The sequence below is a fragment of the Rhinolophus ferrumequinum genome, chromosome 15, assembly GCF_004115265.2.
Source record: "Rhinolophus ferrumequinum isolate MPI-CBG mRhiFer1 chromosome 15, mRhiFer1_v1.p, whole genome shotgun sequence".
Taxonomy (NCBI): Eukaryota; Metazoa; Chordata; class Mammalia; order Chiroptera; family Rhinolophidae; genus Rhinolophus; species Rhinolophus ferrumequinum.
The window spans coordinates 10,407,987-10,433,237 of NC_046298.1; the positions used below are offsets into that span (position 1 = coordinate 10,407,987).

Genomic DNA, 25,251 nt, shown 5'->3' on the forward strand with positions numbered 1-25,251 from the left:
TGACCCAGCTACCTGTCCAATCATCACGGAGAAAGCGAAGACACCCGTGAAATAGTTCAGCAGCTGGAAGACAATTTCAAAGAGTGTCTTGGGGTCAGGCAGCCCGCCAATGGTGATGAGGGTCTTCACAGCCCAGTAGTAACAGCGAATGTAACTAGAGAGAAAAGAGGAAGGGGAGCTCAGTCATCACAGGTCCCCCCCTGCCAACCCTGCGTGGCCTGGCTCTGACAGATGTGCTCTATGCAGGAAAGAAAACCCTTTACAGCTTAGAAGTTCAAGGAAGACAACTTGTCACACCCAAAGGACTCTCTGTAGTCTGTAGAGCACATTCGCAGATGCTGACTGGTTTGGTCACGGCTCTGCCCCAACCGTGCAGAGATATGTGGAAACGGAGGCTGCAGAAGATTGGTGGGATGAGGTGGCAGAAGGACAGACTAGGGCCTTCTGATTGCTGGCCTGGGCTCCCTCCATTTCCCTCAGTGTTCTGTCCATTTCCACAGTCTGTCCTTTGCTATGCAATCATATTGGTTCATGAAAAGCAAGAGCCACATCAAAATCTGAGGATATATTCACACAGTGTGAGGGATAAAAATGATAATCATCTAATTATTACTTTGTCTTGTGCACCTGAAACTAATAAAAAAAAAATCTGAGGATATCCTAAGAACCACCTTTGCTGACCCTCCCCCATGCCTACCCATTTTCCAGAGAGTGAAAGTGAGGCCCTCAAAGGGAAAGGGAACACAGATGGTCACCAGGTGGCAAGATCTGGGACTAAAACCCAGGGTGTCATCTGCTTTGCTGAGCTGTCAACCCCTCGACACAGACATGTGAACCATTGGGAAGGGAGGTATGGGTGATGCGGTCCTACTGTGTGGTCAAAGGCATAGGACATGCCCGAACTTGTCTCATTATCACAAAGTGGCAAGAGCCCTTCATGTGTGCATCCACACCTTCAGGCTGTGCCCTCCCCGGGGTCAGCAAAGGGTGAGGTCAGCAGGGCTGAGAGACGGGCCAATCCCAGTGGGCTTTCCTGTGCCTCCCTATCCTCTTACCAGGGACCCAGGAGCTGCCCAGAGACTGCCCCAGCTCCAGTGTCCTGATACACCCACACTTTCAGGGTCCCTGTTTAGGGTCCCCCTAAAATCGAGAATAATTATTCAGTGGGCAACTCATCCAGTCTGAGAATGACCTCAAACCGGTCCTCCCCTGGGCACCATCCGCCAGCTATTTACGCAGCATCATGGAACATGCGCTCTGGATCCAGACTGCCTGGGCTCAAAGCCGGCTCTGCCACCTTCCAGCTCTACAACCTGGACAAATGATTCAATCTCACCAAGCCTCAGCTTCCTTCTCCTGAAATGGGCGTGGCAGTAGAACATCCTTCACAGGTGAGCGTGAGGACAGAATGAGAGTTAGAAGAGCACCTAACACAGGGCGGACTCTCAGGAAATGTCAGCTATCAGAGTCTTCACGGCTGCTGGGACCTGTCCTGTGCCTGTAGCAGGAACAATAGACTCACCTGTGTCCTCAAGAAGCTCACCATCTAGTGGGGACAGGCAAGCAGACGTGCAATGAGAGCTGGGAGAGGGAAGCAGAGGGTGTTGGGAATCGTGGAGGAGGGGTCTCTGTCTCCCACTGGCTGTGAGTCGCCCTGTACCTCATTACTGCCAGGTACATGGACATCTCAGGACGACACAGGCCTGCAGTTAAGCCACACCCTCCCCCCCCCCGCACCCCCCTCCCGGTCATATCAGTCCTGGTCACCAGAGGGCGCGTGAAACAGCCTTCAGTGGGACTGAACTGGGTGCTGTCTGAGAGCTGGGTGTGGGTGCTGCTGGGCCACAAAAGGAGCGATGCCCACAAATATCCGGCTCTCCTCCAAATCCTTCCTGCTTGGAGGATTCTTCCACTGGCATGGAACATCTTAGGGGCGTCCCTGAAGTCTCTGTCTTCCATGCCACTGGGCCGATGGGGATGCCTGCATGCCCCCCGCTGGGCAGAAGCTGAGCAAGAAAAAGGACCCAGAAGGTACGGACTTGGGTCCTCAAGCCCCTGGCCAACAGCACGCACTCGACAAATGGTCACTATTTTGAAAGTTATTATTATCCATGATATTGGATTTCTAGAGGACTCCTCCTTCACTACTTGTGCTTTGAGTATATATTGGGATTCCCTGCAGGATTTCATTTGGAAAAGAGTGGTGATGCCATGAAAGTGTGTCTCTCCAAAGCTGAGCTTCAAGAGCTCCCAAGGGCCCTGCAGAATGAAGTCCTAGACAGGACAGCCGTCCCCTGTCTTCCCCTCTCTGCTTGCCACTCCTCCCCAAGTCTGCCCATGTCAGATGTGCCAGCCCTAGCTCTGGGCTGTAGGTTCCTAGCTTACTGAGGCACAGACTGCTTTGAGAATCAAAGGAAAGCCAGGAATTTCTCCTTGTAAAAGCCAGTCAATCCTCAAAATTTAGCTCTAAGTTCTGGGGGGATGTGACCCCCTTAAATCTCTGGACCCCAGGTTAGGAACTCCTTTCCTAGTATGCTGGCTTCCCCATAAGAATGGCCATAACCAGGAAATGAGTTCGCTGACTCCTGTCCAGGCATGACTAGACAGGTTACACACATTAGTTTATTTTTCCTCACAGGAAATCTGAATGCAATACTACCCCCATTTTACAGAAGAGAAAATTGAGTCCCAGAATAAAGGCTTTATCCAAGCTTACAGAGCAAGATTTAATGAATAGTTTCTGTTGTTCCCTTTGCTTAGAAAAAAGCTTTGAGTCCTCTCTCTGCCCCCTTGTCAGATGAATGAATGAATGAATGAATGGTCTAGTAATGAGATAAAGAGCAGGGATACAGATGGGTTCTGTCGAGGGGAACAGAGACCAGGGCCATAGTGATATAGGGGTGTTAGGCTCTGACCCCAATCCCAACACACTCCACCCCTCAATCCATGTCAGGTTTGCCCTCCTGCCTGCTGGAGCTGCCCTGGATTCTGGGACATCTCTCTACAGGTGTGGCTGTCCCTCAGGCCACTGGCCCACTGCTGAAGGCAGCAAAGAGTGATGGCCACTGTGACCAGGTTGGGGCATCCACACTGAGACAAACCACTCCACAAAGAAGCCACCTTGGTCACAAGTGACCACCTGTTCTAGTGCCAATTGGAAGCAAGTGTGGAGGAGGCCAAAGTATTGACAGCTGTACTGAGAGCATTTTGTGTCACTAGTAGGCACAGATCAACGTAAGGCAGGGTCCACCTGAGATGGCTAACTGATCCCTGGACTCCTCCTCTACCTCTTCATCACCACAGCTGACTGGGCATCCGCTAAGGCCTGGCCCTGGGCTAATGACACAGATGCACCTAATTCTCACAGTTACCTCTTCAAGGTATGGGTCCCATTATCAGCCCCATTTTGCAGGTCAGGAAACTGAGGCCCAGAAAAGAGATGTCACCTGTTTACTGCCAGCAGGTGGCAGCTCCAGGAGTCACACCCTGGACTCTGGTCCCTAAAGCTTATATCTGAATCCCCAGGCTCATCTCTGCTCTAGACCCCACATCTTCTCATCTTCCCACACTGCCCTCCCTCCCCCTCATCACAAAACCCTTTGGTTTGGCTCTTTTGTTGCTCTAAGGGACAGACCAGTGTCCCCCTAACTGGTTCCTCTGCTTCCTGCCTGTCCTCCCAATCCTCCTCCCGCCAGCTATCTTTTCGAGGTCCCCCTGGGTCCTGTCATTCTCTGGCTTAAAAGGCTTTGAAAGTCAAGAGGTGAGAGGACAAACAAGGTAGTTTTCAATAACCCTCCAAGCCTGAAAAATGGGGCGGTACATAGGAACTCCTTGTGCCTCCCAATCGACTTTTCTGTAAACCTCAAACTGCTCTTAAAAGTTTATTAACTAAAATATGTCCACACATTTTAAAGGTTTTAAAAAAATTATTATTATTACCCTTCACCCTGCCATTCCCTGTTAGGAATTTATTATAAGGAAACAGACCAGAGAACGAAGTTTCATATACAAAGATGTATGTATACAGTGTCATGTGTCATAGTGAAAAACTAGAAACACCCTAAGTGGCCAATGATAAGGAAATGGTTAAATGAACGGTGGTGTATCTGTATGGTGGGGTATTGATATGGTTCTAAAGGTTTAATGATGGGAAAACTTGCACAATATTATGTTATCCTGTATCCCTGTTGGTGCCCTCTTTTTTCACATATTAACGTTTCTAAAATTGGGATCTATCTTACAATCCATGTACATTTAGTGTAATATTTTTTCCCCAAAAAGCTGTACTGATTCAATACTGTGTCATATAATTAACTGCATCTTTAGACTCAAAGAAATGTTCCTGGTCTTTCTTTTATAATCAGAATATATATATATATATATATATATGGACACACACACACACACACACACACACACAAAGAGCAGCAAAAAGAAAGAAAGAAAAAAGAAAAGAACCCTTTGTTGGTTTCCCATTGCCTAGAGCAGTGTTACACAATGAAAATATGGTGTGATCCACATATGTAATATTAAATTTTCTAGTAGCCACATTTTGGGAAAGTTAAAAGAGATAGGTAAAATTAACTTCAATAATGTATTTTAGTGAATGCAAAATATCAAAATTAATCATTTCGACAAGTAACCAATATTTTAAAAATTAGGGCTAAGACAGTTTACATGTTTTTCCGTGTCTCCAAATCCTGTGTGTACGTTACATCTTCTGCACCACTCAGTCACACTTGAATTTCAAGTGCTCTGTAGCCCGGTAGCCTGTGCAGCCAGTGGCTACAGGATTGGACAGCACAGCTCTAGAAGGCAAGGTTCCAACCTTTCAGGTGGGGAGGTTGCTAGGCAACCTGGCCCCGCTTCCCCTCCCAGATACACACAGACACACACACACACACACACACACACGCATACCCTCCAGCCACAAGGATGGCTCCCAGCTCCTTGACTCCATTATTCTGCAATTCCCACACCTTTCTTCCTGTTGCTCCCTCCCCCACGGGTTCTCTATCCCTTCTCTCCATCTACCAAAGTCAAGATCAAACTTCACCGCTCAGAATTGACTGTCCCATGCCACTTCCCCCTGCCCTCTACAGCACCCGGCAGACGGTATGACATTTAAGACTCTTAGCCACGCTGCCTGAGCTCAAATCCCAGCTCTCCAACTTACAAACTGTGTGAGCCTGGGAAGTCACTGCACATGTGTCACCTCATCTGAGCTTGTCGGGAGGATTCAGTGAGTTACTATGTTAGGTGCTCAGAGCAGGGCTGCTGTCCTGTAAGTGTTGTCCATTGCCTGCTCTAGCATTGTCACTGCCATCATCTTCGTCACCATTGTGGGGGTATGCCCACGGTATATGGCAGCTCCCTGGAGTGGCAAGTAGGTTTCACCTTGTTGGCCAGCTCCTGCACAGCTAGCGAGGTCCGGGAGCTGTGCTAAGAAAGTTTCTCTGGCCTCATTCGCTCTCAGCCATGACCTTGGGTGGGTGTGTACATGCACACATGGAATTTGCCAACTGTGCTAGACAATGGATCTTCCCAGCAGGTCTTGTTCATGTCTGTGCACCCCTGTGCCTGGCATGTGGCGGGTGCTCAGGAGATGTCAGCTTAGTGAGGACTTGGACACCTGGTCCTTCAATCTCATCAGGTCAGTGGTTCCTTGGGAGCAAGGTGGTCTCGGCAGCATGGTGGCAATAAGACTCCTTTCTGGGAGTCTTGGTGCCAGGAATTATGGCGCCAGGAGGAAGACTGTGGCTTACCTGTTTCCCACGCCATCGTAAACCCAATGAGTAGAGCCAATGCCCTGATAGTCTGATGCCCAGTAATACAGACATGAGTTCAAATGTAAACTGTAGAGCAAGTAGGCTGTGGTCCTGATAACCCTGCAGAAGAAGGAAAGGTGTGAATGTAGCAGCAGAAAGGGCGGCCAGAACAGCTCGCCCAGGGGAGGGGACGCAGAGAGAAAGCCAGTCCTAACTTCCCTGATGCCCACCCCATAAAACCCCCTGTTGGAGCCCCAAGGCCCTGCCCAGCTGGTGGAAAATGTCCAATGGAAACCCGCCAGTGGCTGGACTGGGCCAAACAGATGCTCTTTTAAGACTCTGACAGTTAGGAATGGTGATGTTTGAACGGAGAGCTGTCAAGACTTGGGGTTGCAATGGGCTCAACGCTGCACGTGCAGACGGTTCTGCGAGGGTGTGGAGGAGCCAGAAGGAGAACGTGTCTTTGAGAAGGGGCAGAGAAGGGACAGATGTGTGCAGAGAAGTGCCACTCCATGAGAGGGGTGGAGGGGAGCTTTGTCCCCCAGTGTGGCCTGGCTGGTCTCAAGTTCCACCCTTGGACATCTGCCAGATGGCCCACTGTGTCCTCCAAGCAGTTTGGTGGGGTCAGTTCCCTGAGCTGAGATCAAAATAAGGCCTAGCTCCCTGGAAATGCGGGTCAGCCATGTGTGTCAACCTACGTGTGCCCTTCTCACAATTGGGGGAAATGGGACATTCCTGGCTCTCTAAAACACAAACATCCCTTTAGAGGAAGAGGCCTGGCTTCCGGTGGTGGCAAGGCGTGCAGGGCCAGGGAGCTTGAAAGGGAAAGGGAAGTGAGGTGGGTAAAGAATGCCGAGAGAGAGAGAGAGAGAGAGAGAGAGAGAGAGAGAGAGAGAGAGAGAGAGAGAGAGAGAAAGAGAGAGGTGTCTCACCTGTAAACGTATGCTTTGCTGAGGATGGATTCCAGGCGGTTATTAAACTCGAAGAAGGCCATGTACTGGGAGGAAGAACTAGGTATCAGGGCAGCCCGCTGTGTGTGGTAACACACTGCCCTCACCTCCCCGGCCCATCCCCCTCAGGTGCCCAGACTGGCCTCTCTCTGTAGCCCCTGGTGGGAGGGGCTAGAGAAGGAATGTTCAAAATCAGACGTCTTTAGCCCTTAGAGGTCAGGGCCAGAAACTCCCTTTACTAATCTGACGGAAACCATGGCACCTCTTCCCTTGGAAATGACATGTAATTATGTCCTTACAGTTCGCATATAATTTCAGGGGACTCCTAGACCTTCTGAATCCAACCACGAAACGTTTAGGGGTACATAAGTCCCAGGTTAAGGACACCGTCGTGAATGCTGAGGAAGAAACAATTGTATAAAGGAACAACCTCCCTAACACCCTTGCTTGTATCCTTCCAGGCTTATGTGCAATGATAACTGTTCTTCCTTCCTGAGCACCTTTGGTAGCTGCACTTTACAGACGACCCTTGAACAATGCAGGGGTTGGGGCACCGACCCCTCTGCAGTCGGAAGTCCGTGTATAACGTTTGACTCCTCAAAAACTTAACTTACAGCCTACGGTTGATCAGAAGCCTTATTGATAATATAAAACAGTCAATTAGCATATATTTTGAACATATACTGTCCATTCAACGCATTATTATATGAACATATACTATATGGTCAACGCCAGAACATATACTGTATGCTTATAATAAAGTAAGCTAGAGAAAATATTGTTAAGAAAATCATAAGAGAAAATATATTTATAGTACTGTATGTATTTATTGAAAAACATCTACATAAAAGTGGACCTGTGCAATTCAAACCCACGTTGTTCAAGGTCAGCTGTATATAAATTACCTTATTACTTCTTTATATGTGAGGTATGTATTATCATTCATAAAGAGAGAAATTTGGCACTCAGAGAAGTCCAGTAACTTGCCCAAAGCACACAGCTGGTAAGTGACAGCTCCAGGGTTTGAACCCAGATTGCACTCAAACTTCAAACTCTTTCCATTATGCAACACTGCCTCTAGGTCGCTGCACACATTGTTTGACATTTAAAAATAACATGGATGAAGATTTCCTAGGGGATATGCTAGCTATCGTCCAGGTGTTCATTCTGATTTCCATCTGGAGTTTGCACTGGATGTAGAAGGACCACAGACGTGAATCCCTCACCTTAGGCTCAAAGAGTCATGTCTTCTGAGTCGTGCTGAAACATTAGGTGTGTGAGTGATACACACTCACTACCTCCACGTGAACCAAGATACGGGTCTCACCTCTGCATCTGGGGTGGAAGTTGGGCTATGGATCAACCTTCCCCACTCTGATGTTTGGCTCTAAAGCAATCTCAGCAGCACCCAGGAAGCTGGCACCTGTCAGATAAGACTGGTGACGCTTCCAGTTTCCTCTTTCGTCTTGGCAGCCAGGAAGCTCAGCAGCAGGGCCCATGCTCAATTCCAGCAGGATACTTGCATTCTTCCTACTTTCTGCTGCCCTGTTTCTCTGGGTTTATTAAGGAGATTGCCTTTGTCTCTTTCGCAAATTCCCTCATTGCCATTTTGGGGAAGAGACATCAGCCATCATGTAAGAAGAGAGATGAGTTTAATTGGTCTTCCAGAAAAATCCATTTGGAGGATCCTGAGTGCTCTGATCAGCCTGTCCACACCGGTCACACCAGGGACACTAGCTCTGCCCTCGCGGCAGGAAGAATGGCCGTGATGACACTGAGCAACCACCAACAATGAAACAGTTGTTGGGCTGTACATTCAAATCCATCCGCAGCACTTCCTGGCTCCTGTGACCTTGAGCAAGCCACCCAAGCTTTCCAAGTCTCAGTTTCTCCATCTTGGAGAAACCACCATTACGATGGAGTCCAACAGAAAGTAGAAGTCCCTCTGAGGAGTCTCTACAATTACTGAAAGCATAGACAGTGGAAACAGACTGTCTGGATTCAAAGGCAGACTCTACCTGTGTGACCTTGGGCAAGTTACTTAACCTGTCTGTGCCTCAGACTTCTCCTTTGTAAAATGCTGGTACTACCAACATTCACATGGCACCTGTAAAGCTTCCAGAACAATACCTAACACAGGGCACCACTAAGAAGTGCTAACAATTATAAGGAATTTGCATCTCCCCTTGGGACCCCCTCCCTGATGCCCCTCACTTCCCAGTGCAGCTCAGGGCAGAAATGAATGTGCCAGTGCTGGTGCAGAGCAGGTAAAGGCTTGGAGGGGGAAGCCCACTCATCTTACCTTCAGACAGCGCGGCAAGCGCAGAAGGGGCTTCATGCCGAGTTTCAAGTAGAAAAAGTCCAAAGGCAGCAAGCAGAGCACATCCATCTGAAATCCCAGTGGGACATCACAGTGTGTAAAACAGGAAACCCCAGGGTTGTGGGACAGGGTGTGTGAGTGGGCCTCTACCTTCAGTAGACAGGTGAGCTCAGAATGCCCCAGGAGGGCCTAAAACGAGAGCAGAAAGCTTCCCACCCACAGGCCTCTGTTTGACTGCCCAACCTGTGCCAGTCCTGGGGGAACCACACCACACCTGGCCCCAAGGCACCCAAGGTCCCCTGAGATACAACCTTCCAAGACCCTGTGGACACTTGCATCCCTGGCACACACCTTAAAGCGGGGAGATTTCAGGTAGTTATTGCGCATCTCTTTTTTGTCCGTCTAGAAGAAAATGGAATAATGACCGTGAAATGGCCTGAGAGCTTAATCCTTTAATCCCATGGGAGCAACGATGGAAATCCCCAGACACCCTCTACTTTCCTGCCAGAGTAACAGCCCCATGGAAGAGAGCCCAAAGGACCAGCTGAGCTCTGGTGAAAGCCTCACCATCTATAGGTGGGAAGGTCAAGCCCCCAGCGGGGCGGGTGCTGTCCAAGGTCACCCAGCTAGATTCCAACTTCTGGGATGGAAGGCAAGGCTACTGAGCTCATTTTCTCAGCATGTTGGTCTTACCGGACCCATTCGCCACCTTATTTACTAAGGAACTGGCATGGCTCTGATCAGACCAGGAGAGAGGTTGCCCAGGAAATGCTTTTTCTTCTAAATTGTTTTAAAGGCACAACCTCAACTTGTGTGCACACAGAGGAGCAGGTGCTGCCAGTGTGGAATTTTGAAAAGTGACCTGCACAGGGAGATAGGAACCATGCCTCCTGCTTCTGTCAAGTCCCAAATCAGGACTTCAGTCCCTTTTCTGGTAAGTAGGGTCTACACCAGAGCACGGGGTCTCCAACTGGTCCAAGTATCATGCTCTTTGCAGGACCCCCAGGAAATGTCGATTGCCAGCAGTTACCTGTGCTGAGCACTCTGCATGCATCACCTCAGTCAATCCTCACAGTGATGCTATGAGGGAATAATTACTATCCCCACTTTACAGATGCGGAAACTGAGACTCAGAGAGGTGATACAGCTAGTCGTGGTAAAGCTGGCATTTGAACCAGGTCTGCCTGTGCTAAAGGGCATTCTCTGGACCACTTCTCCATCTCTAATTCCATCAAGTGATCCAGGAACCATTTCACCCATAAGCAGTATTTGATGCATGTAATTTGAATATATCAAAGGTGTGCAAAATAAATAACCATGTTGTTGAACAAGCAAGGGCAGATATTTCCAAGATTTCCTTGTTCGTTTATCTTGTTGTCTATTGAAGCATCAGGGTTTGGTCCCCTGAAGGCTCTGGCTGCAGAGTCTGCCCCCAGTCACGCCCTCCACCTGGCTGTGACTCACAATGATGTCCCCTCCTTTGACAAACTGCAGGCGTATCTGGAACACCGTGATGTCCAGGAAGTAGATGAGGTCGCACAGGTAATCCATCAGCAGCCAGAGGTGGATGTTGTCTGGCGTCTGGTAGGGAAAGGCCCAACGCACAGGAATCAGCCAGCAGTTCCAGCTCCAGGCCATCACCACAAAGAACAGCCACAGGATGTACATCAGGTCTGTGCGGAAGGGAGGGGCAGGAACATGCTAGAACATCAGCTGGAGAAGGGCTCCTCACCAGGGAGCTTTCTTTTTTCCACTCGTCTGTCTGTACTTTCCTGTAAGCACTATATGTGACATTTCTGTCACTTGGGGGTGGTGGTGGTGTAAAACTATCTTTGATTTAAAAATAAATCACAGTTAGGCCCTAATAAATCAGAGCATCCTGAGGCGGGGACATGGGGGCATTATTAGATAATAGCTAACTAGAAAACCCTGTTGCTTTCATTCTTGTTGAAATTTTTCCAAAAATCTATTTCCTGACTTAGTAGGAAAGGCTTACTTACACAATAGTAAATAATGCATAGAAGATGGATAGATGGATATATAGAAGGATGGACAGACGGATGGATACCATAGGGTCATTTTAGAGGCCCAGTGGACACCGGGGTTGGAGTTCTGTCCCCTAAATGACTTTTTGTATAAACTTAGGAAAGTCTATCTCGGGCACCTGCTCTACTCTCCTCCAAGAAGTCACAAGCGGAGGTCAGATAAAAAAGGCAGGGAGATCCTTTGTGAACTGTAAAGTACTGTGCACATATGAAAGGTTGTTATTCTTGAGGCGTATAAAATGGGCTACAAGGGAAGTGAGAGGGAATTCACTTTAGATATTGAAAGAACTTCTTCCCTTTTCTGCTGAGAGCAGCAGCTCCAAGAAGGAGCCAGCAGAGCAGAGTAGAAAGACTTTGCCAAGAGTCAGGAGTCCGAGTCCTGGGTCTGCCACTACGCTGTTTTATGTCTTTAGACTCGTTAACTTCTCTGTGCCTTAGTTCCCTTGTCTGTAAGATGGATTTGATCTTATATTCTGATTCCAGAGGTGTTTTGTTTGTTTTGGGGTCAGGAACCTTGGCTGTCCGTGGCTTCCCAGGCCACCTCTTGCACTGCCCGTCCATTCCCCTCCCAGTCTCTTGCCCTCTCATATTACATGGTAGCAATGCCCATTGCCCCCCCCAGGACTCACTGGTCAGCGGGTCGATGCTCTGGGGGAACTGGTACTTCTTCCAGGGGCGGCTTTTGAACTTGCAGCAGAGCATGTCACAATAATGCTCCTCCTCGGCCTGCCCCCGCTCAGCAGGCTTTGTGTCCGGGGCCGGCTCTGGGGCTTTCTTGGCTGGGGCTATGGGATAACACTGGTGACCATCCGACCCCGCTCTGAGGCTCAGGTACAGGATGCAGAGAGAAGGCTCCCAACCACAGACCCCGGACCCGAAGCTGAGGAGACTCTGGCACCATCCCAGAACCTGCTACAAGCTGTGTGTGCAGAAACCAGGGTGTTCTCTTGGAGCAAACCCCACAGCTCCCACACTAACAGTCACCTGGGCCCCTGTCTACAAACCCTTCCTGGCTATCAATCTGGAACTGCTGAAAATGAAGTGTTTCTGAGCAAGTTGGATGTCCCAGTTAAGTGTTCGCTTGTGTGTCTGTGTTTGGATAGCTTTGGTCTTCTCTGAGGGCTGGAAGCATTTCACACTCAGGATTTCTGCCACTCAGGGTCAGAAATTAGGGAAACATTGCTCCAGCTTTCTCAGCACAGAAATCTCAGCTCCTTAGTCTCTAAAACAAGATGCTGAATGGGACTACAGCCTCCCTGTGCCTCTACGGTGATACTGGTGACCAAGAGGTTGGCTCTTATAGGTTCAATACGGCTATTTCTTGCTTTAGGATTGTGAAGTCAGGCTCTGCGAGGTTCATTATTGGCATCGTAAGTTCTAAGGTGGGGACGGGCTTGTCTCCTTTGAAAAGACCTAGAACCCATCCCCCACTACAACAGAGCACATTTCTTATTTCCTCCTGGTGCCTTGAGAGCAGAAAACTTTCAGATAGCCTCATAAGAACTTTGCAACTGAGGCCTCTGAAAAATAAAACTGTGTAGTTCTAGAGTGGGTTATGGACACCATCTGAGTGTGAGACCACAAGCTACACCCAGGGTGGACCACCTGCCTGCCAGTGGGGAAAAAGGCAGAAGGGTCAATGAGGATACTTGCCCTATAAGAGGGGGAGCCAAGTACAACTGGATCATTGGTCAGAGATTCAAACTCCCCACTCTGGGTATACTGCTAAACCCATACATATGGGAACCCCAAAATCCAGAGAGTGGGGATCTGAGCTTATCTCAAGCACCTCAGCCATTTCCTTGGGGGGCCACCCTGACCATGAGTTGACAGGGGGCTTTCTGGTCCCCATCCCCCTCCTGGCTGGGCGGGCCATCCTCAGCTCTGGACTCACAGGGCTTAGGGCTCTCCTCGTCAGACGTGACATCAGGATCGATGAGCTTCTCCTTCACCTTCTCCGTCCGCTCCTTGAAAAGCTTCACCAGCTCCTGGAGCCGGTCATTGATGATGGTACTGTTCTGGCTGGCAGAGGAGGATGCCCGGTCCTGGCCACTGGAAACACCACCCAAAGGTGAGCGGGCTGAGTGGGAAGGCACCTCGTGCCCCCAGGGAAGAGCTGAACAGCATCTGTACCCCCCCTGGCCTGAAGGACGTGAATTCTGCTCCAGTTTTTGTTAAACCTACTTTAATATCCCCTAGGAGGACATTCGGTCTGCAGATAACACCCGGGGACCCAGCTTTTAGAAAATGTACCACGCAGGCACTAATCCAGATGGGCAGATCTGAAACTTCTTTGCTTCCACTTGTGATTTAGGAGGAACCTCAGTTCAGGGCTGTTAGTTCCAGTTTGGGGTTCACGTGAGATACGTGTCTGGGACAGATTAGAGAGGGGACAGGGCTACTTTTTTAGGTTTCAGAAATAGCTGGTGGAAAAAACAGGGCAGATACATTATACATCTTTTTTATGTATAGAAATTTAAACCTCCAATCTATGGTGATGGAAGGAGAACTGACTCTGGGTGGTGAACACACAATGGGAGATATAGGTGATGTAGTACACCTGAAATCTATGTAACTTTACTGACAATTGTCACCCCAATAAACTTTAATCGCAAAAACAAAAAATTTAAATGGTATGCACTCAAAGCGAGCGAGAGAGAGAGAGAGAGAGAAAGAGAGAGAGAGAGAGAGAAAGAGACAGTCTGCCTGACGCCCCACGCAGCCTGAGCTGAGTGCCCCGGGTAAGGTGACACGGGCCATGTGAATGGACTCTCCTCTGAGTGGCCTCACTGTGATCATCTCGCTGAGCTGAGTGTCACACTGGTGTTTTCAGATCTATCTTTTTTTTATATGTTGAGTCACCGAACCTCAAGCCAGCTACTCCTCTTGTGCTCAGAGTCAGTTGAGGAAGCCAGGCTGGAAACAATCAATGCGAGGATCCTAAAGAGAGATGGAGCTTGGGCGTGGTGGGGACATGAGCGGCTCACCACATCCATTATCTCCTGTGGGGCGTAGTCGCTGGGATGTAGACGCCCAGTGACGACGTTTCCTGGCTGCAGCCACACAAGCTCTTACCAGTAGAACATGAGTAGATACACTCCATGCTAGTCCAGGTCTCGTCATCCAAGAGTGGCCTGGCATTCTCCCTTTCTATGGTGACCAGCAGGATCTGGGGAGCCATACGAAGGTGATAGAGCCTCTGTCAGCTGGGTCCCTAAGCAACTGCATGGAGCAGAGCCTTCCACTGACCCGAAACACTCAGCGAGTGACATGACTATGACATATGTGACATCTTCTTGCTCCTTCAGCCACTGAATCTTTGGGGCCTAAATGTTGCAGCAGCTTAGCCTACCTCGCTAATACACGGGTCTCCCTATTCACCTCCCTGAGAGTTTCTAAGGGTAACTTTTATTCTTACGACTGATTTCTGCCTTATTTCCTGATACTAAGCCCTAGTCCTATCTTTACCCTACGCATCAGATGTGAGTCCACTGTCTGATGAAACGGACCATTGGAGTGTGGGTGCGGTTTGGGTTGGTTTTCTTTTTAATTGCTTCTTTAACTATTCTGAACTTTCCATAACTCCATTAAACATAAATTCCAAAAGTTATGTATAGAAAGAAAAGACTGGAAGGAAAGCCCAGAGTGTCCCGTGGCTACTCCAGGAGCTGTGGCTGAGAGCAGGGTGGAGACCCCACACCAGAGCCCGGGGGTGGGGTGGGGGGGACTCACCATCAACTCGGCTACTCAGGCAAACTCTTCAGGAAAACATCTCCCATTGGCCCAGCCCTTGGGACAGTTAGATGTCAGAGACACAGGTCCCAACGCCCTCGCAGTGAGTGGCCTCTAAACATTGTTCCACACGCCAGCTGCATCAGCTCACCTGGGGAGCTTGGAAAGATGGATTCCCCAGGGCCCACTGTCTGAGCTCCTGATCCAGCAGGTCTGGGGGGGCCCAGGTGTCTGTATTTTTAACAAGCTCCCCAGATTGGGGCCCCCTGGATATCCTCATGGTCCATCCTCTCCCCATTGACTCTTTTAGGGGTTCAGGGCTAGGAGCCAACCCCTGCCTGTGGCTCCCCTCAGCCTCTCCTTTACAACAGAGCCTTTGCACAGAGACGCCTCCTCCTCTGAATACTGCATGTCATGCACACAGCTCGATCCAGAGGGTGAATGAGCCCTTTCTGCAGGTTTTGTAGAACTCCCAGGACAGCCAGAAGCAGCCTGGGCAGGAGACCCAGCCCTGCCTCACTGCCCAGAAGCCACTAGCAGAGTCAGCCTTGTGGTTGGTTTTAAAAACATCCATGCTCCCCCCACACTCCTTCCTCTCACTCACCCATCCCCACCCAGCCTTCTGACTCTCTGAGATCCCAGAGGCTGTCCCCACTCACTCAGTGCCCTGTGGGGTGGGGGTGTCCGACCAGGCGACGACAGGGCTCTCAGCTGGTGACAGCACCTTTAGCTCTTCAGCTTCATCATCTTGGGAGGGCAGCCTCCTCCTGTAAGGACACAGGCGTGGAGGGGCCTTCAGCGAGAGCAGGGGCCCTGGGGAAAGTGAGCCAACTTTGACCCCTGCAGATCACTCAGAGCCAAATCCTGGGTAGGGGATGGGATAGGGGATGGTGCTGCCTAAGGGTCATCACTTGCCTGTAGGGAGACAAAAAGGGAGAAGGGAGGGACACAGCCACTCTGTGGACCTCAGTCTCCACATCTGTTCAATGGCCTGGCATAAAAGTCACAGCACTGACACGGTCTCAGGCAAACCTGAGTTTGCATCCAGCCCTGCCTCTTACCAGTACACGACCTTGGCAAGTTACTGAAACTCTGAGCCACCTCAGTTTCCTATTCTGTAAAATAGGACTAAACCTGCCCAATTCGATCAGATACTTATCACTCAGTCAGGCCTCAGCTTAAGAGTCCTTCTCCCTTTCCCCTCCGAGTCTAGTCTAAAGCCACTGGCCTCCCCATCTCACCCCACTCCATTCTCTATCACACCACGCTCTCAGCTCCCATGAATTGCTGGGGGCTCCCATTCCATCTTCTGGAAGGTCAGCCTCCTTCCCTTTGCAGATGTGCACCAGGTAGAAAAGTAACTGTCCATGGGCCATGGAGTGCAGTTTCTAGTTTATGGTAGGACCTGGGACAAGCCCATCCCCACCTGGAGCCCCAGGTTCCCTACCTGAGGAATGAAGACTAAATTATCCCCTGTCACTCCGTCCCAGTCTGCCATGGAGACACTGGTGTTTAGGCTGGTGGTGTCTATGTTGGAATCCACCTGGGATTCTTTCATCCTCAACCCCGTGACTCTGGATTCTACCAGTAGGGCTTCTAGAGGGACACAGTAGGAGGCATGGGAAGCATTTGCTTTATTCCAGAAGGCTCTGAAACTATCCTATTACCTTCTGCCAACTCACCTAGGAGAGCAAAATTCATGGATTCATCTCTTTCACATTCTAATTAACAGGACGGTCATACACACAAGAAGAATGGGGTCAAAGTCCCACACCTGGGACCAAACTCAGTCCCCCTGTGCCCAGCCCGGTGCCCTCTCCCAAGCCTGGAGAGCACATGCTGCCCTGAGAACAGTGAGCAGAACTACATCAGCAGCCAGCGCCCCCAGCACTTCCTAGGACCTGGCCCCGTGCTCAGCACCACATGTGCAGTAACTGGTTCAGTTTTCACGACAATCCTGATAGACAGGTGGTGTGTCCCATCATACACTGGGAAAATGGAGGCCTTGGAAGGTTAAATGACTTGCCTTGAGCCTTCTGTCTGGTAAGCGCTGAGCTGGGATTCACTCCAAAGCACAGCCTTCAGCTGTGAGAAGGGCCGTGCCCACGTGCCCCTCTGTCAGAGCCTGTGGTTTTGGTGGCTTTTCTGCTCCCATCCATTGCCTCCAATGCTCATTCCATCCCTGACCACAGGCAGCCCCACCGGCCTCCCCATCGGGCATCAGAATTCTCCGCTCTCAGGGCCCAGCTCAGGCAGAGGCTCCCCCAGTTTCTCGCAATCACATTCTACTTAGCACCCTCTGGAATAGTCTTCTTTGTTTGTTTGATTACTTGGTCATTGTCTATCTCAGCCCCACTAGCATGTCCGTTCCATAAGGGCAGGCCCGGGTCAGGCTTCTCCTTGATGCATCCCCAGCACCCAGAGCAGAGCCTGGCACATGAAAGACGTTCAGTGAATGTTTGCAGATGAAAAAAATGAGTGAATGAATGAATGAATGAATGACAGAGATAAGAGGAACCTCACAGGCCCGGCCCATAAGCAGAAGGCAGGAGGCCTGGATTCTAGTTCCAAGTGATCTTAGGCGCCCCCCCAACCCCCTAATATCCACCCCAACCCATCCTGTACAGTTTCCCTATCCTTATAAAGAGAACAGAAAGAGGTAGACCAGATGTCTCCAACTATCGTGGCACCATTTCTTCTGCTGTCTGTGTTCTGCGTGTAATTCAGTGAATTAAACATGAGGACTGATGGAGCTGTGATCTGTGTTCTGAGGCTGGGTAAGATTATGACTCTTCTACTTTTAAATTCTGAGAGTCCCCTGCTTGTCACATCTAGCCATCTCCATTCTGGAAGGCTCCTGGCCTCTGCTGAGAAATTACTCAAGGACCCATGGATGAGAGCAAAAATTAATCAAGGAAAAAGAATCATCTCTCAATCCAGCCAGTGCGGGAGAAGCGTTGGTAGCTCCTCTTTAGCTTAAATATAGTCATTCACAAAACACTGTGCTGTACTTCGCAGTCTGCCTACAGCTGTATGCAGGACCTGGCTCAGGTCGCCCAAAACCAACTCTAACCACGCAGCAACAAATTGATCTCAAGAGGCATAAAAATGCGTGCAACCTTGACCAAGAATCCCACTCTTGAGAAAGGATCCTAAGGACAGAGAGCAGAAGACCAAAGAGCTGTTCACAGCACGATTATGGACAGTGACCAATAAGAGGGGATTTAAGTCCATTCTGGCACATGGAACTGGAAGAACGTCACACAATCATAAATGTGTGTTCAGGAGACAGCCCAGCAATATACAAAAGGGATCACTGAATGAGACGTGGTCTCAAACGAGATGCGATCCAAATCACTCCTTCAATTAAAACCACACAAAAGCATGGGCCCACCATCAATGAATGAAAGAGAAAACAGAAAAATAAAAACACCACCTAAGGTGATGAGACTATAGATGGTTATTTTTCTAGCGTTCTTTGGTATTTCCACTGCATTATTTAATAATAAAACAGGGGTGGTGTTAGAATTTAGCCTCGCCACATTTATTACCCCCTTCTAACAGACAGCTGAGGGTATCTGGGACAGGGCTTCCCTGGACAGTTCTCTATAGAGCCCTATGCCAGGAACTAGGAGAAACAGCAAGGGATGCTTAGTTCCCACTCTAACACCAACTCGCTGAGTGACCTTGGGCCAACTGCTTTCCCTCTCTGGCCTCAGTCTCCTCATCTGCCAAATGGGCAGGTGACACAGTGCTGTGAAAAGCCCAGGAGAAGCGTAAAAGTTAACCTGTGGGTCCCCTCGGTGGATCCCGGGACCGTGAGGGTGTCAGCTTTGGCAGGAGAAGGTGGTGGCAGCTGGGGTGAGGGTGGGTTGTCCTCCACGATGAGGGGGAGGCTGTCAGCATCAGCATATTCCACCTGCACTTCTGGGTGCTCTTTCGTGGCAGGCACTTGGGGAGAGGAAGAAGAGGCCAGTCAGAGAGAGAGAGAAGCCAGGTCCCGGGGGCCTTGGTGTTCTTCAAGGAAGACACAGAAAGGATGTTTGGAGCAGCCTCTGGCAGCCTCACCTCCCAATGGGGCCCACAGGAGAGCTCCATGCAGGGGGTGCAAGAATGCAGAGCCCGGTGGCCTCTGAGGACCATGTCACCCCAGCCACCAGTCCAGGAACCACAAAAGAAGCGATGATGCCATAGAAGCCACTGGAGCACCTAGACACAGCCTGGAGTCCAGGTCTCTGAAACACCACCTGTTTTCCCTGGGTCTGAAGAAGCATTAAGGACTCAAGCTTGGGGAAGGGGGTACCCTGGGGTCCTCAGAGGGCATGGGGAGCCTGGAGGTCCCAAGTCCTAGGACCTGGCCTAGCACAACCTGTATCAGCTGCTTCCCCTCCCTTGAACCCAGTTTCCCCATCCAAGGTAGGGGTGATGATACTTTCCCAGGCCAGAGGGCAGGGGCAAGAAGGTACATGGCCTCACACTCTTAAAGGGCCTCAGATGGAGACATTTGGAAGTTTCCTCTAGTCAAGAGGAATAGTTGCCTTTGTAGTGTGTGTTACCCACGTTTGGGTCCCTGTTTTGGTATTTCCTTGTTTTTGTGCATGCCAAAATTCATTAACCCAACCCCTCTCCCAACCTCTGAGAGGCCCAGGGCCGCATCTGCCATCTCAAGAATCGGGTCCTCCCTAGGAAGCCTGGGTGTGGCCCTACTTCAGGCTTCATTATCTTTGCCAGGGACTGTGGGGCAGGTCTGCCCCGAGGCGGAGCTCGGAGGGTGCCGAGGGGCTCAGATGGTGCCCCGACTCCCAGGCACACGTGGGCAGGACCTTCCCGTAGCAGCCAGGTGCAGACCTGGGTACCAGCAAGGCAGGCGTACATCCCCTGAATGGGGAGGGGAAGCATTTGGAAACAGGGGGATATGTGCCTTTATTTTTCTTTGATTTAATACAGTTTCATTTTTCAAAATGTGCAGTTGGTGGGACCTGTTGTTCATGCATCTTCATCAGCAGCTGGGGCACCCCCACCCGTGGTGTTTCTGGTGGAAACGACTTGAGCTCTTGGCTTTGAAACTAGTTCAATAAGCCCTGTAGTAAGGAGCTCCTGAAGGGAGCTGGCCGAGGAACTACGGGGCTTCCATCTCTCAGAGACAACAGCTGGGGTTATACGTTTCTAGTTGGGAACTTCCTCACAGAGCTGGTCATATGTCGCTTTGTCACACACGACTCGGTTCCTGAGCTTGTCCCAAACATGGCCGTTGGACCACGTCTTCTTTCTGGCCTTGCCCCCAGGTGTGTTCGCTGGGGCTTGTTCTTCCTTGGCCGACTTTTCGGCACCTTTGTTCTTCTTGTCGTCCATGGGCGGCATAGTGAAGCTCGGAAAGCAGATGCTACCACTGCTGCCTCGCTAAGATGTCCTATGTGACTTCTCTTTTTAAATGGCCACCATGGGGACAGCCAGTACTTTGTGGAGTTTGGTGGAGAGAACCTGAGCAGGCCTTGAGACTTCAGGGCATTTGTTTTACCAGGCCCTGGGCTCCCAGGAGAAGAGGATGAGCAGGAATTGAGAAGTTTTTAAAAACTGAAGAAGTTTTGTCAAACTAACAAGAGATGCCCCAGGCTACGAAAAGCAGGAGAAAGCGTGAGCAGAGGGGACCTCACCCTGCTTCCTGGAGAGGTGAGCTGGAGGTAAGGGGCGGGGGGGCATGGAGTCAGCCAGGACTCTCAAAGTGCTCAGGGCCCCACAATGCCCCCCAGCGTGACCGCCAGGCAACAGAAAGTACCCTGGCCTCCCCATCCAGTCTGCCTCAGGGAGCCTGGGAGGGAGCAGATGCTCCCCAATGCCCTGAGTAAGACCCTGCAAACCCGATCGCCCCAGGGGAGGAGAGAAAACGCCTAGGCCTGGTGTTTCGTGTCCTACCAACTTGGGAGATTGGGAACTCACAGTAGAAATTATATTGGTTGATATTATATTGAATTATAGAACAACAATAATATTGTTAAGAACATAAAGAATAATAGTCATGATTAAATTGGTTTAGAGAATAATAATGTTTACTGTTAAGCACTTCCTATGTGTCTGTCAGGCATTTGTTTTACTAAACTGTAAGAGCTTTATAGACATTCATTCTTTGACTCCTCCTGGCCGCTCTGTTAGGTTATTGTTACGTTGTCCCCATTTTGTGGAAAAGGAAACTGAAGCACAGAGAGGTTCAGAAACCTGCAGCAGAGGCAGGATTTGGTGCCAGGCAGGATAAGCCTGGCTCCAGAGCTTAAACTCTTACCCCATCCTGAGGTTGGGGACCAGCACACACAGAAGCGGCTGTTTAAACGAAACCTCACTGGGTGCCAAGCGGCATCATTGAAATGGGGTTAATGGTCTTCCTATGCGCTGTCATCGCCTTGTCTGCAGCATCTAAAATCATTGAGTGTCACCCCACAGCCGGTTCAGTCCCCTGTCCCAATGTGTCACTGGGAATATTTTTCAAAGTGTGGGGCTCCCTAGGACCAGGGACGACCCAAGATGACGTTAGACGGCACAGACCAGGTAAAGCACAGCATATAATGAAAATATTCCTTCCATTTCAACTTTCTGTAGATCCTGAGTGCCCAGAGAAGGAGAGTCAGGTGAGTGCTGCCGGGGCCTCAACACCCCTCTGCCTCTCCCTACTCCCCGTCTGTGGCTGAGAGAGCGGGCCCCAGCGGTGAGCCTTCGGCTGCCGTCATATTTCACTAGACACTAACAGCACGACTTGGTTTTCAGTGTACTTGTGGTTACTTCTATTTCTGCCTCTTGTTGATGGCAAGTCATGCTGGTTTCTCATTTTAATGGTAATGTCGAGTTTCTTGTTTGAATACACTGAATTAAATTTACAAAGCGAATCCACGGAACCAAAACTAGTAAGCAAATAAAACTGAATTGGTACAGACTATAGCACAAATAGAGTGACATTGGGGTGGAAGTCGGGGCGGGTGGGGGGACCCTTTGGAGTGAGTGGATTTTGGGCTTGCCCTGAACACTGACCCTGGGTGTCCTCCTTCATCGTGGGGATGCGGTGTGCCACCTCACCCCCACTCTGCGCCCACGCCAAGCCAGGAAGAGGAGAGAAGGTAACAGTGGATCTTGTCTCATGAAATGTTCAGTTCTGCCTGCTTGCTGATCTCAGAGGCAACCTTGCCCAGTGTCATTCAAAAATAAACAATCAAATCAAGAGGGAAAGTGGGCAGGCCTGGCTTGAGTAAGGCAGAAAGTGACAGGGGTTAGCCCAGAGGTGCCAGTGTGTTCCTGAGCACTTTGTCATCAGGCAGCAGCAAGCAGCAGGAGCCCAGAGGCCCCTGAGGGGACCTTGTCACAATTAAACGGATCCAGGCAGGCTGCACTGGCCCCTGAGGATATGTTTCTTCTCCTGGTCTGCCTGTCAGCACCTGGGAGCCTCTCCTTTCCTGAAATGGAATTTTCAGGGCAGATATCAACGGTCCTCAGAAATTCCAGCTCCCAGCAAACTCTCAAGATCAGAAGAGTCTGTCTGCAATGAATCTCCACATTCTTCTTCTGTTCCATTCCTCTCCGCGGTTCCCCTGCCCAGCTCCCTGCCCCAAGCCTCTTGACCTGGAGATCTGAGTGACTTGTTTAAACCGGGGTCTGAATGACTACTGGTATAGAAAAATGACGATCTGAAGAAAGCAATGTTTAACCCAAAGAAACGAATTGCTAACTGTGGAATTTTAGGCACAGAGAGACTGGAACTAATACCCCTTCAGTCGCCACAAAGCACGATGAAGGCCTTGGTCAGCAGAGGAGGAAGATCCATGCTCCCACACCACGCCCATGGCTCCCACGCAGGGAAAGCCCAAGCCATGCAAAGCACACACCACGGCGCGAGCATGTGGGTGGCTGAGCTCACGCTACCGAGGCGACGGACACTGCTCCTGGTCTCCTTGGCGAAGCTGGAGTTGGACAAGGCCGTCCTCCGGGAGATGAGCACAGGGATGCGGGTGATTGGGGGGTAGCGGGGCACATTGGGGAGGTGGTCCACCAGGTTTGAGGGGGCCAGGCTGGGGGCCACCTGGCCAGGCAGCTGGTCCTGGACCAGGCGATTCAGCTCCGTATCCTGGCCTGGTTTAGCCATGGTGCTGGGGCCAGAGGGTCTCAGGCAGAGGCGCGGCCCTGGGAACGGCACAGAGGAGCACAGAGTTGGGGGAGGCAGGGGAAGTGGGGCTCCGGCCCGGTGCCCACCTGCAGTTGCAGCAGCTACACCCAACGTCTGGAGCATCATGCTGGTCCCTGGAGTTTATTGGAACACACCGCCACGTCATGTGGCTGGTCTGCCCTACAGCTCTGAGGGACAGCCCGGAGCCCCCCAGTGCCTGTGCTCTCTCTGCTAACCAACCACCAGTAGCATTTCTCACCTCAGACTCAAAAAATCAGATTCAAAGATCCCGGAACTCCTCCGACCCTTAGACTCACAGATTCAGGACTCAAACTTTCCTCGCGTGGTAGGATTTTCCATTCCAAAGAAACCCCGGAGCTTAACTAATTTCACTTCAAACAGAAGCAGTAACTTCTCCTAGGACCCTGGTTCCCAAATGGGCTGCACACAGAATCACGTGGGGAGGTTTAGAAATGTCTGATGCTGGGGCCCATCCCAGAGATTCTGATGTAACGGTTTGGGATCAGGCTGGGCACCAGGAATTTTAATATCCCCAAATGATTCCGATATGCGGTCGTGTGTGAGAACCAGGGCTCAAAGCCACCACCTCTCAAACACTAATATGTAGACAAATCACCAAGGGTCTTGTTGCAATGCAGATTCTGGTTCAACAGATCTGGATGGGGCCTGGGATTCTGCATTTCCAACCAGCTCCCAGTGACACCAAACCTGCTGGTTCTAGGTCCACACTTTTGAGTAGTGGCAGAAAATGGCTGTGCCTCAGTGTTTCTCAGAGTGTGGTTCCCAGACCACCTGCTTCCAAATGACCTGAGAAAGGGGCAGAAGCAGCCCCATGGAGCCCGAGTCTGCACCCAGGTGAGCCTGGCCTTATCTATCTATGTGGGTGCAGACTTAGTAGGTTTCCTACAGATGCATGTTGAAATTGACGGGGATATTTTTCAAAGACCAGATGGGAAACAAGCTCAAGATGCCGGGTTTAGGATACCTGGCTCCAGTCCCGTCTCAATCCCTGGCCGGCTGGGACACAAGCATCATGGTACAATTACTGCTTCCTCACTTAGTGTCCACATGTCCTCAGCAACCCTGGACTCTGTCCCTCCAGTGCCTGGGGTCTCAGGATCGGAGGCGGTGATAAATAATAGCAAAGTGCCTGTGCTGGGTCCAGCCTGGAGCTCTTCGCAGTAAGAAAAAGCTCATTGAGAAATGTGGAGTCTAGAACATGTCCTTAGCAAGCTCTGGCCCCAGTTCTCATTCAGATATGTCATGTTTGAGCCAAACTGATGCTGGCTGGTAGCCCGGAAAGCTGTATTCTCAGTGAGGGAGGTGGCAGGAAGGGTTGGCTGGGAGCAGGATTTCCCCAGGCCTGCTGGAATCCTGGAAACTCAGGATAATTCCCCTGGAGCCTTTGAAATACATCACCGGACTCTGATAATGTGGCCCCAAGACCCAGAGGAGGGGTTTGCCTGAGAATGGGACAGGTGAAGGGGTGTAGGGAAGGTGGAGATAGAGGGATAGGAGGTAGGGTGCCCCTGTGCCAGGCTGCCCCCAGCCTGAAAGTATCCTGGACATTCTATAACTGCCACCACCCCCCCACACACCCACAACTACCTCCTGAGCTGGCGTCCACGGCCTCCTCCTGCAAAAAATAAAGTGGAAACAGAGCTGTGACCAGCAAGCCCCTGCCCAGACCTCATCCAGCCCAGCCCCTGTCAGGAGATCTGCCTTCAGGGGTCCTCATGGGCCCCAAGTCTACTCCTCACCAGCCCAGCCGGCCAGGCCCTGCCCCCCCACTTTCTGAGGCATCCAGGGAAATGGCCTCCACGCTGCGGAGGGCGGTGCACACAGGATCCCCAGGCCCCAACACTTGGACTTGTCACATATAACAAGGGGTTCTTATGCAGCTTTGCGTAGGTGGGGACAAAGCAACTAAAGCAGTCCCCACAGCCTTCCCCACCGGGTACTGCACTTCACAGTGTACAGCTATGTACAACACCCTGTGGAGGGGGTTTAGCCCCATTTTACAAAGGTGGCCACTGAGTGAATCGGAGGTCCAGAGTGGGGCGGAGACTTGTCCAGGGTGATACAGCCATGTGGGGACTGAAGTGCAGGTTCCCCATCCTCAGCCGTGTCACCCAAGGCCCTTGCTAACACCATCTGACCCCTGATATGAGCAGAGCTTCGCAAGACCCCCCACCCTGCTCCCCTCTATCTGGTGAGCTGTCACCATCCCCTGGGGGGTCCAGTCCCTTTCGCTTACACCCACCCAGGCCTC

The 25,251-nt window shown here is 50.7% G+C and overlaps 1 protein-coding gene and 1 pseudogene across 1 annotated transcript in view; both read right to left on the minus strand.

Annotated features, from left to right (window-relative positions):
- Positions 1-25,251, minus strand: part of CNGB1 (cyclic nucleotide gated channel subunit beta 1) — a 46,905-nt gene that overhangs the window by 16,167 nt on the left and 5,487 nt on the right. Inside the window, exons 4-15 of the mRNA XM_033127997.1 lie at positions 24,588-24,615; positions 22,718-22,975; positions 18,604-18,766; positions 15,475-15,582; positions 12,978-13,135; positions 11,713-11,868; positions 10,503-10,711; positions 9,390-9,440; positions 9,021-9,107; positions 6,701-6,765; positions 5,766-5,888; positions 13-154 (exon numbers count right to left, since the gene is read on the minus strand). Of these exons, the coding sequence (XP_032983888.1) occupies positions 13-154; positions 5,766-5,888; positions 6,701-6,765; positions 9,021-9,107; positions 9,390-9,440; positions 10,503-10,711; positions 11,713-11,868; positions 12,978-13,135; positions 15,475-15,582; positions 18,604-18,766; positions 22,718-22,975; positions 24,588-24,615 (1,548 nt within the window). The remainder of the gene's footprint in view (positions 1-12; positions 155-5,765; positions 5,889-6,700; positions 6,766-9,020; positions 9,108-9,389; positions 9,441-10,502; positions 10,712-11,712; positions 11,869-12,977; positions 13,136-15,474; positions 15,583-18,603; positions 18,767-22,717; positions 22,976-24,587; positions 24,616-25,251) is intronic.
- LOC117034742 (40S ribosomal protein S25-like) lies at positions 19,753-20,412 on the minus strand (annotated as a pseudogene).